The sequence below is a fragment of the Amphiura filiformis genome, chromosome 5 (genome assembly GCF_039555335.1).
Source record: "Amphiura filiformis chromosome 5, Afil_fr2py, whole genome shotgun sequence".
In the NCBI taxonomy this organism is placed as follows: Eukaryota; Metazoa; Echinodermata; class Ophiuroidea; order Amphilepidida; family Amphiuridae; genus Amphiura; species Amphiura filiformis.
This window is the reverse complement of record NC_092632.1, coordinates 54,828,151-54,843,468: the sequence shown is the minus strand read 5'-3', so window position 1 is coordinate 54,843,468 and position 15,318 is coordinate 54,828,151. Positions and strand designations below refer to the sequence as shown.

General features: G+C 37.4%; 1 protein-coding gene across 1 annotated transcript in view; it reads right to left on the bottom strand.

Annotated features, from left to right (window-relative positions):
* Window positions 1-15,318, bottom strand: part of LOC140153382 (son of sevenless homolog 2-like) — a 56,801-nt gene that overhangs the window by 15,688 nt on the left and 25,795 nt on the right. The window contains 10 exon segments of the mRNA XM_072176122.1: window positions 965-1,048; window positions 1,830-1,950; window positions 2,549-2,705; window positions 3,403-3,577; window positions 4,110-4,186; window positions 6,696-6,746; window positions 8,583-8,690; window positions 11,497-11,613; window positions 11,939-12,082; window positions 15,007-15,228. Of these exon segments, the coding sequence (XP_072032223.1) occupies window positions 965-1,048; window positions 1,830-1,950; window positions 2,549-2,705; window positions 3,403-3,577; window positions 4,110-4,186; window positions 6,696-6,746; window positions 8,583-8,690; window positions 11,497-11,613; window positions 11,939-12,082; window positions 15,007-15,228 (1,256 nt within the window).

Below are 15,318 nucleotides of genomic sequence, written 5' to 3'. Positions count from 1 at the left end.
TCTGTTCAGATGTTAGTTTGTACATTTGTCCACAATTATTCTTGGCAGTGACAGGTCCCACAACCCTGTGAGCGGGTGTAACTTGTCAAACCAAATGTAATTAAGTTTTGAAAATAACAGGCGTGCTCCAAATCGCACTTCTGGAAATGTTATGGTGGACTGCCAGGCGTGCTATTAAATTACACTCAATAAGAAGTTTAGGAATCGAGGTGTGCTATAAATCACACCTGGCAAGGCAATTTAAGGTGTGCAATGGTATGTGATTGCACTCGCATGCCGTAAAACTCAATCCCTGTTGTTACGGGATGACTATTCAGGGATCCTTCTACTTGGGGTCTTCTCGCTTATCTTTAATATATTCCCACTGTGACTATAATCATGCTGTGTAACCAAATAGGTATGAGTTGGGTGTAAAATCATGATGAAATTTTGTTGAATGGCATCTATGTTACGAAAACTTTAATAATCAAATTAGCACATACATACACACCCATACTCTTACTGTTCTTTCTGAACAAGTTCAGGACAAATAAATGAGGGTAGTACCACTCATATTGGTTTCCAAATATGAAGAGCTTATTTCCAAACCATGTTAAGTCCACTATCCCATGTTTCTGATTTCCCTGTGCAATATTGCAATGTGTTGTGATAATAGGTATTATAATTTCAGTTGGATGCACCATTACAAAGCAAACAGTGGATGGACGCACAGTAACAATACTGTGTGAGGCTTTTGTCTCCCAAATGAGAACAATAGTCTGCATATTGTTATGCAGCATTGTTATGGTAAATAATAGCTTGTTGATGGTACAACTCATTGTTGCTAATGGCAAACTTGTCAAAGTAATTATGATTGTATCTCACAAGTAAATGAGACACATGGGGTTGTGGACTTAACACGGTTTGGAAATAAGCTCTTCATATATTATTCCTGATTGATAATTATAACATTGTGTCTACTTACTTGTACTCATCTGGTGTAGGTAATCTAAGAGGTTGGTTGGCCTCTTCTTGCTCCAGGATTTTATCCAATATTCTCTCCAAGGTACTGTAAATAATTCAAAATTATGAAAGATGTCTATGAAAGATACACTACCCCTAAATTTATGTATGCTTATTCTGAGATCTCACATGTCTTGAGTGCTGTTTGTATGACAAAAGTAATGACCCGAGTTATGAGATGCAAAATCGTAAGTCACCTGTTTCAAATAATCATTACCATTATTTATTAAAGATCTGTCACCAGATCAACAGCCTTGTTGAGATTTTGGTATCAAGTTCAAGTTCCAAGTTTTTTGTTTTCATCTAAATTCACACCAATGTTATACAATGGAAAATGCAGACAGAGAATACATTATTGATAAGATAAACCATAAGAACATGAAGAACTGAAGAGATGTGGATGTCGTAAATATGCAAAGCATGAATCATTATTTTCTACTTAGCATCCTAGAATCTGGTTTCAATTCAACAGATTTCCAAGGAATCGCTACAAAACATTGTTTTGTGGTGACCACATTAACAATGTTTTCCCATGCCCATTGCATTGTGGGTGACAATGGGTCAGCAAATTCACTTCCACAAAAAATTCTGTAAGCTTACTACTATAATTGTTCCTACATTTAATTATCTTTCTTGCCCGATGGTACTCATCAGGGGTGATGTGGCCCTCACATATTTTCCTCACAATTCATGAAGTAGATTGGTAAAAATACTTTATACAGGAAATCTTTGTATGCATCTTAGACCTTGAGCATTATTTGTTTGTCAACCTTTATCACCAATAAGGTATCTTTGTTTCGTGTTATGCATCTGCTTCAAACACAAACCTTCTAAATAATAGTGCTGTAAGGGCTTCCATCCAGCTTGTTTTTTCTTCAGGACTCTTGGCAAAGAAGATGATAGGTTGAGGCTGGTCTCGTATCGTTAATTCAAAGCCACACTTCAGGTCTAAAAATAGGAAGCAAATATGTTGATTTAACAAGGTTCTTCAATTTAACTATAAAATGATATTTAAAATTCATATTATGCAAAGCCTTAAAGCCTAGTAACATTAAGAATACAACTTATATATAAATAGGTAAATGGTGGGTGTGTGTAGAGGGGGGGGGGGGCAGTGTGTATGAAAGGCTGTCAGTTTTGATTCAAATATCGCAAACTTCACATAGAAGTTTGATGAATATATGGGAAGTGATAGAAACTAAAGATGTCCCAAAAAGTAATTACAACCCTTCACTATGAGATAATAACTCAAAATCTTGACACAACTCTTGACTTGTTGTACTATGTTCATACCTCACACCACAGGAACGACATTCCCACTGGACGCTAAACTATGTGCGGCAAACAAACATGCCTCCCAAGCTTCTGGTAGACTTGGAAGGCTCAATGATAGAGGTGCAAATGCAGAGAGGAAAACTGGAAACAGCTACGGTTATGACATAGAGTAACTACAAATTCTGTTGTTTTAATCACTTGAGTTTGAGATTATTGGCAAACATCTGCCTCTTGATATCTAAAAATACATGCCGTAAGTCAGAACACTTACCATCCGTGTCCTCCTTGTCGATGAGTGTTAACCTACGTATTGGATACCTCTCCTTGTAGCGATAATCCGGTGATGTACTGGTCACTGACTTGCGAGCATTCAGTTTACAGCACACCACAAGGGAATCAAAGAGGAAGATATGTCTTTCTGTATTGGCCTATATATCAACAGAAAAAAAATAACACAAATACATCAAATGTACATGTTCATGCCTTGAACTTGCTCTCCAGCTGATAACACTTGAAAGTTTCTCGCTAAAGAGTTTATACATGTAATTGTTGAAATCAAATAGTTTAGACACATCTATTGTTTGTGTCACATCTAACTGCACGGATATGCTTAATACATACTAGTTATGGTGTCAGCTTTGCCAGTATATCTCTTGTGTTCATTTTCAGTTGAGCAATCGTAGTCTCCTCTGAATAATACAGTTCCACTTTGCAGGCCTAGGGTCATTAGCAGCCGGAAAATATCGCTATTAGTAGCATGCTGTAAATCAATCCTTTTTGACTTGGCTTGGTACAACACTAATACAAATCTTAGGGGTACATAGATATTGGGCTATTCCATTTAAGATCCACACGCCCCCTGTGGAAGATTTTGGAGATATCTTCCACAGGGAGAGTATGTTTTTCAAATGTAATTGGTCAGAGCTAATCATTTTGGAACCCATACTCCCCCTGTATTATGGCTTTACCTAAATCTTCCACAACTGGAGTGAGTATTTTACGTGGAAGTTACCCAATTGTCTATTCTATTTAAAACTTATACCCCCTGTAGCAGACATTTTCAAAATCTTCCACAGGGGTCGTGTGTATTTCAAATGGATGAGCCCAGTGTGACTATTTACGTACCTTTTTATTTTTGCCTGTGTGTACTTTGCCTAGATTGCCTTCCATAATGAATTCATTGCACAGTTGACTAATATCCCGTCCATCCCAACCTTCTATGTTGTTTTGAATCTCATTCATCTTTTGGATGCAGATTTGACGAGATGCTAACCTCCGGTGAAACCTCAATGAGGATTCCCTGAAAGATGAGAAACAACAGATTGCAATAATATTAATTAAAAAAAGCAAAAAACAAACAAAGAAAAGATCTATACTACTGCAGAGAACAATATTTTTTTCATTATGAAATTTTGTAAGCAATTTGAACTTTCTCCTGCATGCAGAAACCATATTTCATTATACAAACTACATTTTAGGAAATTAGCATGGGCTATATTATGATCAAACTGACATATACATATTGATCAGTTGGTGGAATTGTTAGGCAAAATATTCTGTAAGAAAAACATCTCATTGCCTCTTTTACAGTTCCTAAAAAAATAAAACATTTTGCAAATAAATGTCCTTTGCGATAACTAGAATTATGTGAATCGTAATTAAGGTTGTCCCCACACCAAAGTCATAATTATGACTTTAATTTAAACTTGCTCTGTTGCCCTAAAAACACAATAAATTTAGCTGAATACAATTAGGTGTAAGCTAGGACATTACAAGTATGCCAAAAAATCAGGTTACAATACATCATGGCTTTAACATTAATAACTGCTTACCCTGGTTTTCTCTTTGGTAGATGACCAGTACATATTCTATCTAGATCTGTTTGCAGTGTCTTCAATGCACCAGATGCCTGCAATGATAACCACATCAGTGACATTCACATAATGCAATAATAATCAAACTTAAAATACATTCCTATTCAGTGGTAGTGATCTAGACAACCTTATTTCATCACGACTATTGACAGCACGTAACACGCTTGTAGAGGTGCGTGTACTATACAGTGCACTGTAAGCGTAGACCTAGTGTGCAATACTTGCATGCCCTTGCGGTACGAGTAACTGAAGACGTAATGTTTGCCCATTTTAGAATATGGAGAGTTTTTTATGACGGTACCTTAATTTTTGCACAATAAAATAGTTTTTAGTTATAAAAATAATATTTAACTAACCAAGATTGAGAACAAAAAACTTTTGTTTTTACTATCTTTACCATATGATAGATTACAGGCAGGTTCAATGTGCTGACATCCACTGCTCAAAATATTCAACCTGTCTGTAGTCTATCACATTTATTCTCTAAATAACTCTATGATTATCTAACCAACTGGTACATTAGTACACTTATTCAGATCTCCTACTTCCAATCTGCCTAGTCTCTCAAGGCTGCACCTGCGACTCACACAGACTACGACTATTTACAAACAAGTCACCTGTTTTTGAGGGCCAATCGTTCTACAAAGTGCAACAGATCATAACATTAGACCTACCAATTGCATTATGTACCCCCCACTAATCTTTTGATTGGTAGAATTCAGTCTGAACTATTATTAACATCAATCTAATTGTTTCTATTTATTAATAAGATATTAAAGTATATATTTCAGCCAAAAAAACAAAAAAACAAAAACAAAATTCTTAATTAGCTGCTTAATTAACACTTAATTTCTTAACGAAGTGCTCATATGGGCCTGTAATGCGTAACAACCGAGCTCATGCAGCCGCACCTATTTTCAATTTTCTAAGACAATTTGAAGATAATTCCCAACAAATAGGGTATCACAGAAAAGCTAAGACTCTAAGCAATGTCGCTGAGGCAAAGATTAAGTTGTGTAAGGATCTATTTTTTGTGAATGAAGTTTTTGTTGTTGAGTAATGTTATGTAATGGTTTCCTATGAAAGTGAGTGAAAGTTTGTTAAACTCACACCTGGATGTGAAAAGTGTGAAAAAATCGGCCAAAACGCTATCATATGAAATGAACAAATGATAAAGTTCAAAATAAACATCTTTAGGATGACAAAAAATGCATCAGGAGTTCAGAGTGAGATGATTCCCATGATCAGTCCACTACTCAAGATTGACTTCAACAGTGATTACGAGCTAAGTTTCTGCTTAAATTGCCCCCTGTAGTAACAGTATTTGTGCACTGTTGTTCTTAACATACTAATGAACATGTGATTGGCAGTAAGTACTGAAAAAATAAAGCGGATAGCTCTTTCCAATAATTTCTGAGACCATTTTTTACCAGATCAGTCCATTTTCCAAGATGCTTGTTCAGAGATTTAACAATGGACCAATAGAGAAAGCATGTAATGCCCTTTGATTTCTATAGTTAACATGGTTAACATGTATAGTATATACAATATATTTCATCACACTTATTATATTAAATGTTGTCATTATGAAATTTTTAAATGACATTTAAGTTTCAATATCAATTCTAGGGTTTCATGTTAGCAAAAACATAGATTTCATCATATAGATATAGATGGAAAAGCTGAAATTGCAGTGTGCATCTTAGTGTATCTGCACACATGGTCACGCTTGCACAATCACAATAGGCATATACAAAAGAATTTGGCCAGTTCTTTTGTGCTTACCTACACAAGCAGTTGTTACTTCTGGTTGTTACACATTTGGTAGGTCTGATCTTGCTTATGATCAACAGATGAAACTGCTACGCACGTACTGCTTATTTTTAAGGTCTTTTGCGTAAACACAAGGACATGCAACGCTTTATCACGTATACGGTGGCGTGATTGATAGATATACAAGATCAAACAATGGGCCCTCATGATTATGCAAGAATTCACAGCATACAAAGCATGGGACTTTGGCTGTTGGTGAATAGTCTGTAGTAGTCTGTGGTGACACAAGACTAGGTTAAAACGTTTTAACAGTGATGCTGTCTTTCACATTACAGATTCATTTCAAATACTGGCAATCTACTTTTTATAGTTTCTTTTAAAGAACACCGATTGCAAAGCGCACAATTTCATGTCACAGGGAGCACAGTCTCACCGATTTAACAGGCATATTATAGTAAATGTTTTATGTTGCAGACAGCAGTGAAGGACAGATGTTGTACAATTCCTTGTCATAATCTTAACATCAATTCCAGCAAAAAATCAAATCACTTTGATGCAGAGTACAGAAATAACCTTTGCAGACTTGTTAATACCAAGTTACAATTGATAAGGAGTGGCACAATACACCACAGACTACTACAGACTATTCACCAACAGCCAAAGTCCCATGCTTTGTATGCTGTGAATTCTTGCATATTCATGAGGGCCCATTGTTTAATCTTGCATATCTATCAAGCTCTATACATTAACCCATCACATCAAAGTACTTACTTGTCTCAGACTTTCTCTGTCATCTTCATCTGGGGAGGTTTTAAGTAGTAGCTGTGAATAAACACACATAGAACAAGATGTCATATACCACTATTTTTCCAGAAAATAAAGAATTTCAAGCCTGTATCAAATAAATCTACAAGACTGATGATCCGTGGAAAAATATGTTTTAGCATGTTCTCCTCATCCTGATGGTTATTTCCACCAAATTTCAGTCCAATCGGAACTATTTATAATTTCACTTATAGATAACCTTTGACCTTGGAGTACCTCGGGTTGTTTTTTAACATATGTCCCACACCTTTAATTTCCAGTACGTATTTGCTCAATAAGAGCCATTCTCTGAAAATGATGTTTGTACATATTGACCTCATTTGACCCCAAGATGACCCTTGACCTCATCATTTTTCAGATTACTGTAAGTTCCCTTCACAATAATCATTGCTACCATGTTTGATTTCAATAGTAGAAATCAGGGATGAATTTCAACACCCGCCCGTATGCCAGTGGCCGATAACTTTGGTATTGGAAAGGTACATTTTTAAAAGTGCCCAACTGCCAGGCAGGTAAGAAATTGAGGATGATAAACTGGTAATATTGCAACCCTGAGCCTAGCTACTCCCAAGATTTCAAGATGTGTTCTCCAAAAGTGTCACCACAAGAAAATCACAGAAATCCCACAACCAACGTAAAGATTAAGTATCAACATACCAAGTGCCATGACATGGGGCCCAATACTTGATCCAAGCGTGTGTGATATGACAATACTGTAATAATACCCCTCTAGGAGATTTACATAGGCCTACATTGACCAGCAATTACCATACTCGCAAATTATGTCTTATGCATTATCTAATGTGAGATGCATGTACGGTATAGCTGTACCCTTTTGTTATATCAACGTTGAGGGGAGCGTGGCCTAGCGGTTAAGGCGTTGGACTGTGAATCCAAGGGTCACAGGTTTGAATCCGAGGTCCGTCTGAGCTCGGCTGGCTCTTTGTGTCCTTGAGCAAGGCACTTCACTCTACTTGCTTAGTGCTTCGGAGGGCACTTTAAGCTGTCGGTCCTGTATACATGTATTTCTGACATTAATGCAGTGTGCACGTTAAAGAACGTCACAGGCTATTCGAAAAGAGCAGGGGATCATCCCGGTACTGTTGACTGTACTTCAAAAACACACTCATCTACTCTACAACTCTGGCGGAAATTTGTTGCCACACCAGCACGTTCTGGTGTTAAAAGCACGCAATCGAAGCTAAATATGTGATAGTTCCGTATTATTTTGTATAATAGTTGCAAATGCACATTCAGATTACACTTGCCCTTCCCCACCCCCCCATTTTCCAATGTTGGGAGACTGTAATGTAGAAATGATGACGATTTTGTCCAAATCAACATTGCAATAGGGGAGCGTGGAAGGATGTTGGCCAATTAACGCTCAGGTGTGGCAACCTTTTTCGCCAAGGTTGTAGGTTCCAGAGTAAAAAATAAGTACAGCTTGTCTGTACGCAGTGCGTAATACTCATACACTAAAGGTCAGCACTAATAAGGAAGAAGAAGAAGAAGAACGATATGTACATTAACATTGGCTGAAAGATTGTTAGAATCATATCATGGATTTACCCTTGTGAAAGAAAAGCTGTTTCTACAGTAAAATATCATACAAAAATCAGACAAATGTGTATCATATAAAATCAATAATCATACGTGTATGATATCAATGATATTTTTTCAACCCCTTTCAATCATTTGCGCATAACACGGTCATGGAGTAAGTGGAGATGGTTTGCAAACTGTGCTTCTTTAATAGTACTATATGGCTCTGGTTCTAGATAAATCCTTTAATAATCTTATGTACTAACTGAATCAATAATCAGTTGGGTTTACCTTGAGTACTTCAAAGTAATGTATACAGTGATAGATAGGCTCATGTAGTAACTTAGGCAGAACATAGGCAACAGCATCCCTCAGTGGATTATTTAATCCATTCCGTACCTGCAGCAAATACAAATCATGCAACAAAAATTAATTACTCCAATTTGTTAATAACATTTCGTCAGCCATATCACATACTGACGTATTTGCATAATACATGTTTCGAGAAAATCGAACTTGAAAATCTAGCAATTTTCATTTGCTGCATAATCTTGATTAAAATATTATTGTAAAACCAGGTTAACAGTAATGCAAATATTCATACATTTTGGGTGAATAAATAGAGAAGAACATAACAAACTAATATACCAATTTTCTCAAAAATGTTAAAAATGTTGATTACGTCAGTATGTGATACGCCCGACGATTTATGATGGGGTTTAACATGATAGAGGAGATTTACCATTGAGGGATTATTACAGACACCCAACATATGGTTAGAATGGGTAGAAACTACAATGTAAGCATAAAATACATGTAAACGTCGCACACAAACAAAGTACGCATTAGTTTGAGTGGTCATAGTTTTTAAACAGTCAGTTAAAACAAACAGATTGTAATGATTATAAATGTCTAAATGGCTGGTATCTCCACTGCTAATGTTGGATAGTTCTGGATGCAATTTGAAAAGTTGCAAGAATATCGCTGCTCTGTTTTCAAGATATGTTCTAACACTAACATCAGAAAATCTCATAAAATCTTACAGCACAAAGCGACTGCAAGCATCACATGTGATGCAATTGCGCAATAATCAGAGCACACATATACACATACGCAAACACTGGCCAGGCCTGCACTCATGGCTTTCTATCTCCAGTCTTGTCCTGGGCACCCGAGAGGTCCTTGCTTTGAGACCGGACAGAAGCAAACAATTTTTCTCTTCATCTCTCTTTTCTCTAGGACCTCTGGTCTGCAATTATGCACCATGCTACTCACTAACCTCATGTGAGTATATAACATAGCACCTCTGGTCTGCGATTACAATTGTGCACCATGCTACTCACTCAACTCGGGTGAGTATATAACATAGCATCTCTGGTCTGCAATTACAATTGTGCACCATGCTACTCACTCACCTCGGGTGAGTATATAACATAGCATCTCTGGTCTGCAATTACAATTGTGCACCATGCTACTCACTCAACTCAGGTGAGTATATAACATAGCACCTCTGGTCTGCAATTACAATTGTGCACCATGCTACTCACTCAACTCAGGTGAGTATATAACATAGCACCTCTGGTCTGCAATTACAATTGTGCACCATGCTACTCACTCACCTCAGGTGAGTATATAACATAGCACCTCTGGTCTGCAATTACAATTGTGCACCATGCTACTCACTCACCTCTGGTGAGTATATAACATAGCATCTCTGGTCTGCAATTACAATTGTGCACCATGCTACTCACTCACCTCAGGCTCAACTCAGGCTATTATATAACATAGCACCTCCGTGCTGCAATTACAATTATGCACCATGCTACTCACTGACCTCTGGTGAGTATATAACATAGCACCTCTGGTCTGCAATTACAATTGTGCACCATGTTTTGTTATGCTTGCAACTGCAATCACATCGACTTTCATTTCAAAATTGGTAACATTTCTAACATTTCAGACAAGTTATGTACCAAACTACTGAAGTTTTCAGATCAACTTAAAAAATTTTAATTAATATCTACCATGTGTCTATGAAAAATGCAAATTTCACTTGTAAGAAAATCATAAAGAGAATAGTAGCCAATTCATTATTGGTAATTAAAATGCCTAAGTTTATGACTTAATAATCTTACTTTCAAAAAAATACACCCAATGTGTATTTACTGGAACAAGCCAAATTCATTATCAACAACATTTTAAAATGTCCGGTTCTTATGCACCCACAAAAGCATTAGGCATCTTGTTTTACAGTAACATATAATTTGTAGTAACTGAAGGTCTTTATTGCCATTGTTGATTTAACAAGTAGCTACTTCTAACTGCCCTGGGGATGGATGGGTGAAATTCAGTGAATTTGCCCCAGGTATTTAGAGACAACAGGGAATTTAGGAGAAATCATTATTTCGATGTAAGTGAGCAAGTATGGGTGTCTATGTTAGCAGCATAGATGTATCTCATGTAGACGGTGGATGAAGTTACATGCATCTGTGGATGAGTTATGATACATTGGTGGATGAGTTTGGAGGTGGGACATATGTCATGGTCAAAGGTCAAATTGCGATAAACCTTGTTAATGCAATATCTCTTGATCTAAGCGAGTTCAGGTGTCCATCTATGCAGCATAAATTAAATATATCTCAAATAGTCGAGTTCGGAGGTGGGTCATGTGTCATGAATTACAATAGCGCGTTTTCTGTTTGCGTAAACATATTTTCACGCACATTTGTATTATTTTATGTATGAATGCACCGCTAATTTAGGCATGTGCCGCAGTTTTAAAATCGTCTGTTCAAATAAATAAATATCTTATCAAAACTTTAAACATTAACATTAACATTTGCGCGTCACTGTGTGCCATGGACAGACCTGAAATAAGGTCTTTATAAAAAAGAGGGAGAAAGCTGAAAATGCTCAAAAAACGCTAAAAAACAGCGTAAAATTGGGGTAAAATGGCTCAAATTGGGCTGAAAAGAAAAGAAAACATAAATTTCAGGAATAAAAAAAGGGGAAATCAGCTGAAAAGAGGAAAAGTTTCAGGTCTGCATGGATTTACATGCATGCACACGCACACACAATGTTTACGCTAAAAGAAAATGTAGTAATGTACCAGTGTAATTCTAATGTAAATTTATTATTCATATCGGACGATAAAAAAAATTGCAGTGATGCCAAAAATGAAAGAGAAAGAGTTGCTTGCACCTACCCCATCATTGAGATAATCTGTCACCTCTGGTATAGAGAGTAACCTGTTGAGAGTTGCTCGGAAGTTTCCATCTAAAATTTTTGTTGCAAAACGGATGTAGACTTCAAATTCCTCTGTCTGTAATGATACAATTTCAAAAAGACAAAAATCATTATGCAAAAATCAGGTTTTTTTACCTTAAATAACAAGTTATAAATTCAAGCCCTTTAAAAACACACTCATTTATTTTTATCACAAGTAAACTATTCAAATTTGTATTTTCACTTCATGCTATTCCTGCAGCATTTTCCAAGAATGTGCTGGTATTTCACAGAATTTACCATTTGACCTGGGAAAACATATATGCTTGGGTCAAATTCACCGCCCTGTATATATATAGTATGATACAAAAGGGGATGGGGATACACTGGATACAACAATGTTTGTTTTTTACAACACCTACCTCAGCTAAGTCTTCAAAGCATTCTCCAATGGCAGGATTTGAACTATTATCATCCATCATTCCCATGGCATCCTCAAGTAGACCCAAGAAAGATACAGAGGTGCTATACACATCTAAAATGTTGGCAAAGATGGCATCAACATCCTACAAAATGATGAATAACCAGTAAGAAAAGGCGAGGTTAGGGATGAGTATTGAGTACAAACCACCACATAACAATATCCTAGTTTCAATCAAAACTTAGCGGTCAAAAATTATACAATTTTACTTTGATTATTCATAAGAGTATGAAAACACCTTGTTTATTATTGAAATTTGTTGATACAAAGATCAAAATTTTCTCTCTACAAAGAACGCAGCTCACTTTTTTTACTGCAGTAAACCCAAAACATTTAATAATATTTTAGTTCCAATATCCTGGTTCACCATTCTTTTTCTATCCTATCCAATGCAGAAATGTCTATGTGTTTATATTAACAACTGACCCAGATACCCAGGTGCCTGTGTCTAATACAAAACTTATTGGGATCTGGTGTAACAATGGCACATTGATACCAATGGGAGGGATATGTCTGTTGCATGCCTCCGCTTATTCATTTGGATATTTAGGGAAAATCTTGGTTAGGGTCAATGTACGGTATTTACAGGATGTATCAAAATGATTATTCTCCAACTGTTTTAAATTTTCGCGATTTAAAAAAAAATCATCTTCTATACTAATAAAATAATAAGCGGTCTCTATCTGTCTGTCTGTCTATCTATCTGTCTATCTGTCTGTCCGGCTATGCGTTTACGCCGTGCTTGACGCATCGCGTTGAAATTTCGCATATGGATAGGTATCGGGAAAAGCATGTTGGTCATGTGGTTTTGAAGGTCATCAGAGGTCAAGGTCAAAGGTCACAATTTCAAACTTTGTCCGATCGGGCCCAAACTTGGTTGGTGGAATCCTTGATAGGAGGGGAATATAATGCGCGAAATAAAATCGAGGTCAACTGAGGTCAAATGTCATTACGGAGGGGTCAAATTTCAAACTTTGTCCGATCGGGCTCAAACTTGGTGGGTCGAAACCTTCGTATGAGGGGAGCATGAAAAACATTATATGGAGGTCATCCGAGGTCAAAGGTCAAAGGTCATGGATTTCAAACTTTGTCCTATCGGGTTCAAACTTGGTGGGTGCAATCCTTGATAGGAGGGGAATATATGCGCAAAACAAAATTGAGGTCAACTGAGGTCAAAGGTCATGTAGGGGCTACATTGAAACTTTGCCCTGTTGGGCTTAAACTTGATAGGTGGAATCCTTCGTATGACTGAGGGGAGCATGAAAAAATTGCACCAAGGTCATCCGAGTTCAAAGGTCCTCTGGGGTCAAACAGTATCGCTATCGTGCCAGTGCTCTCACAGCATCTGCGCTCTCACAGCCGCAGGTGCACTAGTTACTAATAAAATAATGAGCTCTGTCTGTCTGTCCGGCTATGCGTTTCGCCGCGCTTCGACGCATCATTCCGATATTTCAGATATGGATAGGTATCGGGCATTCCACGTTTATGGGGTGGTTTGAAAGGTCATCGGAGGTCAAGGTCAAAGGTCAAAATTTCAAACTTTGTCCGATCGGGCCCAAACTTGGTGGGTGGAATCCTTGATAGGAGGCGAATATATGCCTGAAATAAAATTGAGGTCAACAGAGGTCAAAGGTCATTACGGAGGGGTCAAATTTCAAACTTTGTCCGATCGGGCTCAAATTTGGTGGGTGGAATCCTTGATAGGAGGCGAATATATGCCCGAAATAAAATTGAGGTCAACATAGGTCAAAGGTCATTACGGAGGGTCAAATTTCAAACTTTGTCCGATCGGGCTCAAATTTGGTGGGTGGAATCCTTCATACGAGGGGAATATATGCCCGAAATAAAATTGAGGTCAACCGAGGTCAAAGGTCATTACGGAGGGTCAAATTTCAAACTTTGTCCGATCGGGCTCAAACTTGGTGGGTAGAATCGTTTATACGAGGGGAATATATGCCCGAAATAAAATTGAGGTCAACCAAGGTTAAAGGTCATTACAGAGGGGTCAAATTTCAAACTTTGTCCGATCTGGCTCAAACTTGGTGGGTGGAATCCTTGATACGAGGGGAATATATGCGCAAAACAAAATTGAGGTCAACCGAGGTCAAAGGTCGTGTAGGGGCTGAATTTAAACTTTGCCCTATTGGGCTTAAACTTGATAGGCCTAGGTGGAATCCTTCGTATGAAGGGAGCATGAAAAAAATTACACCGAGGTCATCCGAGGTCAAAGGTCATCGGGGTCAAACAGTATTGCTCTCATGCCAGTGCTCTCACAGCATCAGGGCTCTCACAGCTGCAGGTGCACTAGTATTACTAAAAGGTGTTGATGTTTTTGTTTAAATATTCATATTTCTAAGAACGTCAGAATTTTGAATTCTAAATGAGAGTAGCATGTTCTGTGAAAAAATTTAGCATTTTTAGGAAGAACTTCTTCACACTATTTTATCATAAAATTGGCTTCGCAGCATCTTCCCACTAGTAATAACAATGGTGTATTAAAAAAAAAAGAAAATGTGTGCAAGATGAGTGTCAACTGCAAAACATATTGGTGAGAAAGAGACACACAACATTGGACACTGGCAGATACTCATTTCTTTCAAATAAAATGCCATTGTTAATTAAAGTAGTTCATTACATACCAAACTAGCTTTCACAGGCGTAGATCCCGAAGGAATGGGGGGGGGGGAAATCATCCCCTCCCAACGTTGATGCTTGTATGTGGGTTTCTGACCAAATTAACCTCATATTTTAGCCTCCAAAGCCCAACTTTTTTGCACTACTCGCGAATTTATTCCACTTTTGCACAAAATTTCATCAGTTCAGCTTCAAAATGGCAAAATTGTTCGCGCACATTTGTACCATAAACTTATTCTGTCGCCAAAAGGTGCCAGATTCACTATATTTCAAGAATTTTTTTTCCAACCCCATCCACCCCAATGTCAAAAAGAAATCTATACCACTGCTAGCTTTGCACACTTTCCAGTTATACCTTATGATGAATGCACTCACCTCTTCAGAAAAGAGACTTTTCTCTTGCACAAACATCTTTCTGAACACTTTGATGATGAGGTTCAGCTCACGGATGTACTGTGTCTCTTCCACAATCATATCCTTGACAACCTCATCATATGTTAATGTGCCAGTCCTGGCATCAGCATCCTCATCGTCTAGTGTAAGGGAAGAGACTGAAACATCTTCCTCTTCATCTTGATGAAACATCTCCATCAAAACCTACAAATAATAATTTAATAAACAAATTTGTTGACTATAGGATCCTTGCATGCATGATGAGCTATTAGGCAATGTTGGGTGGGATACAGA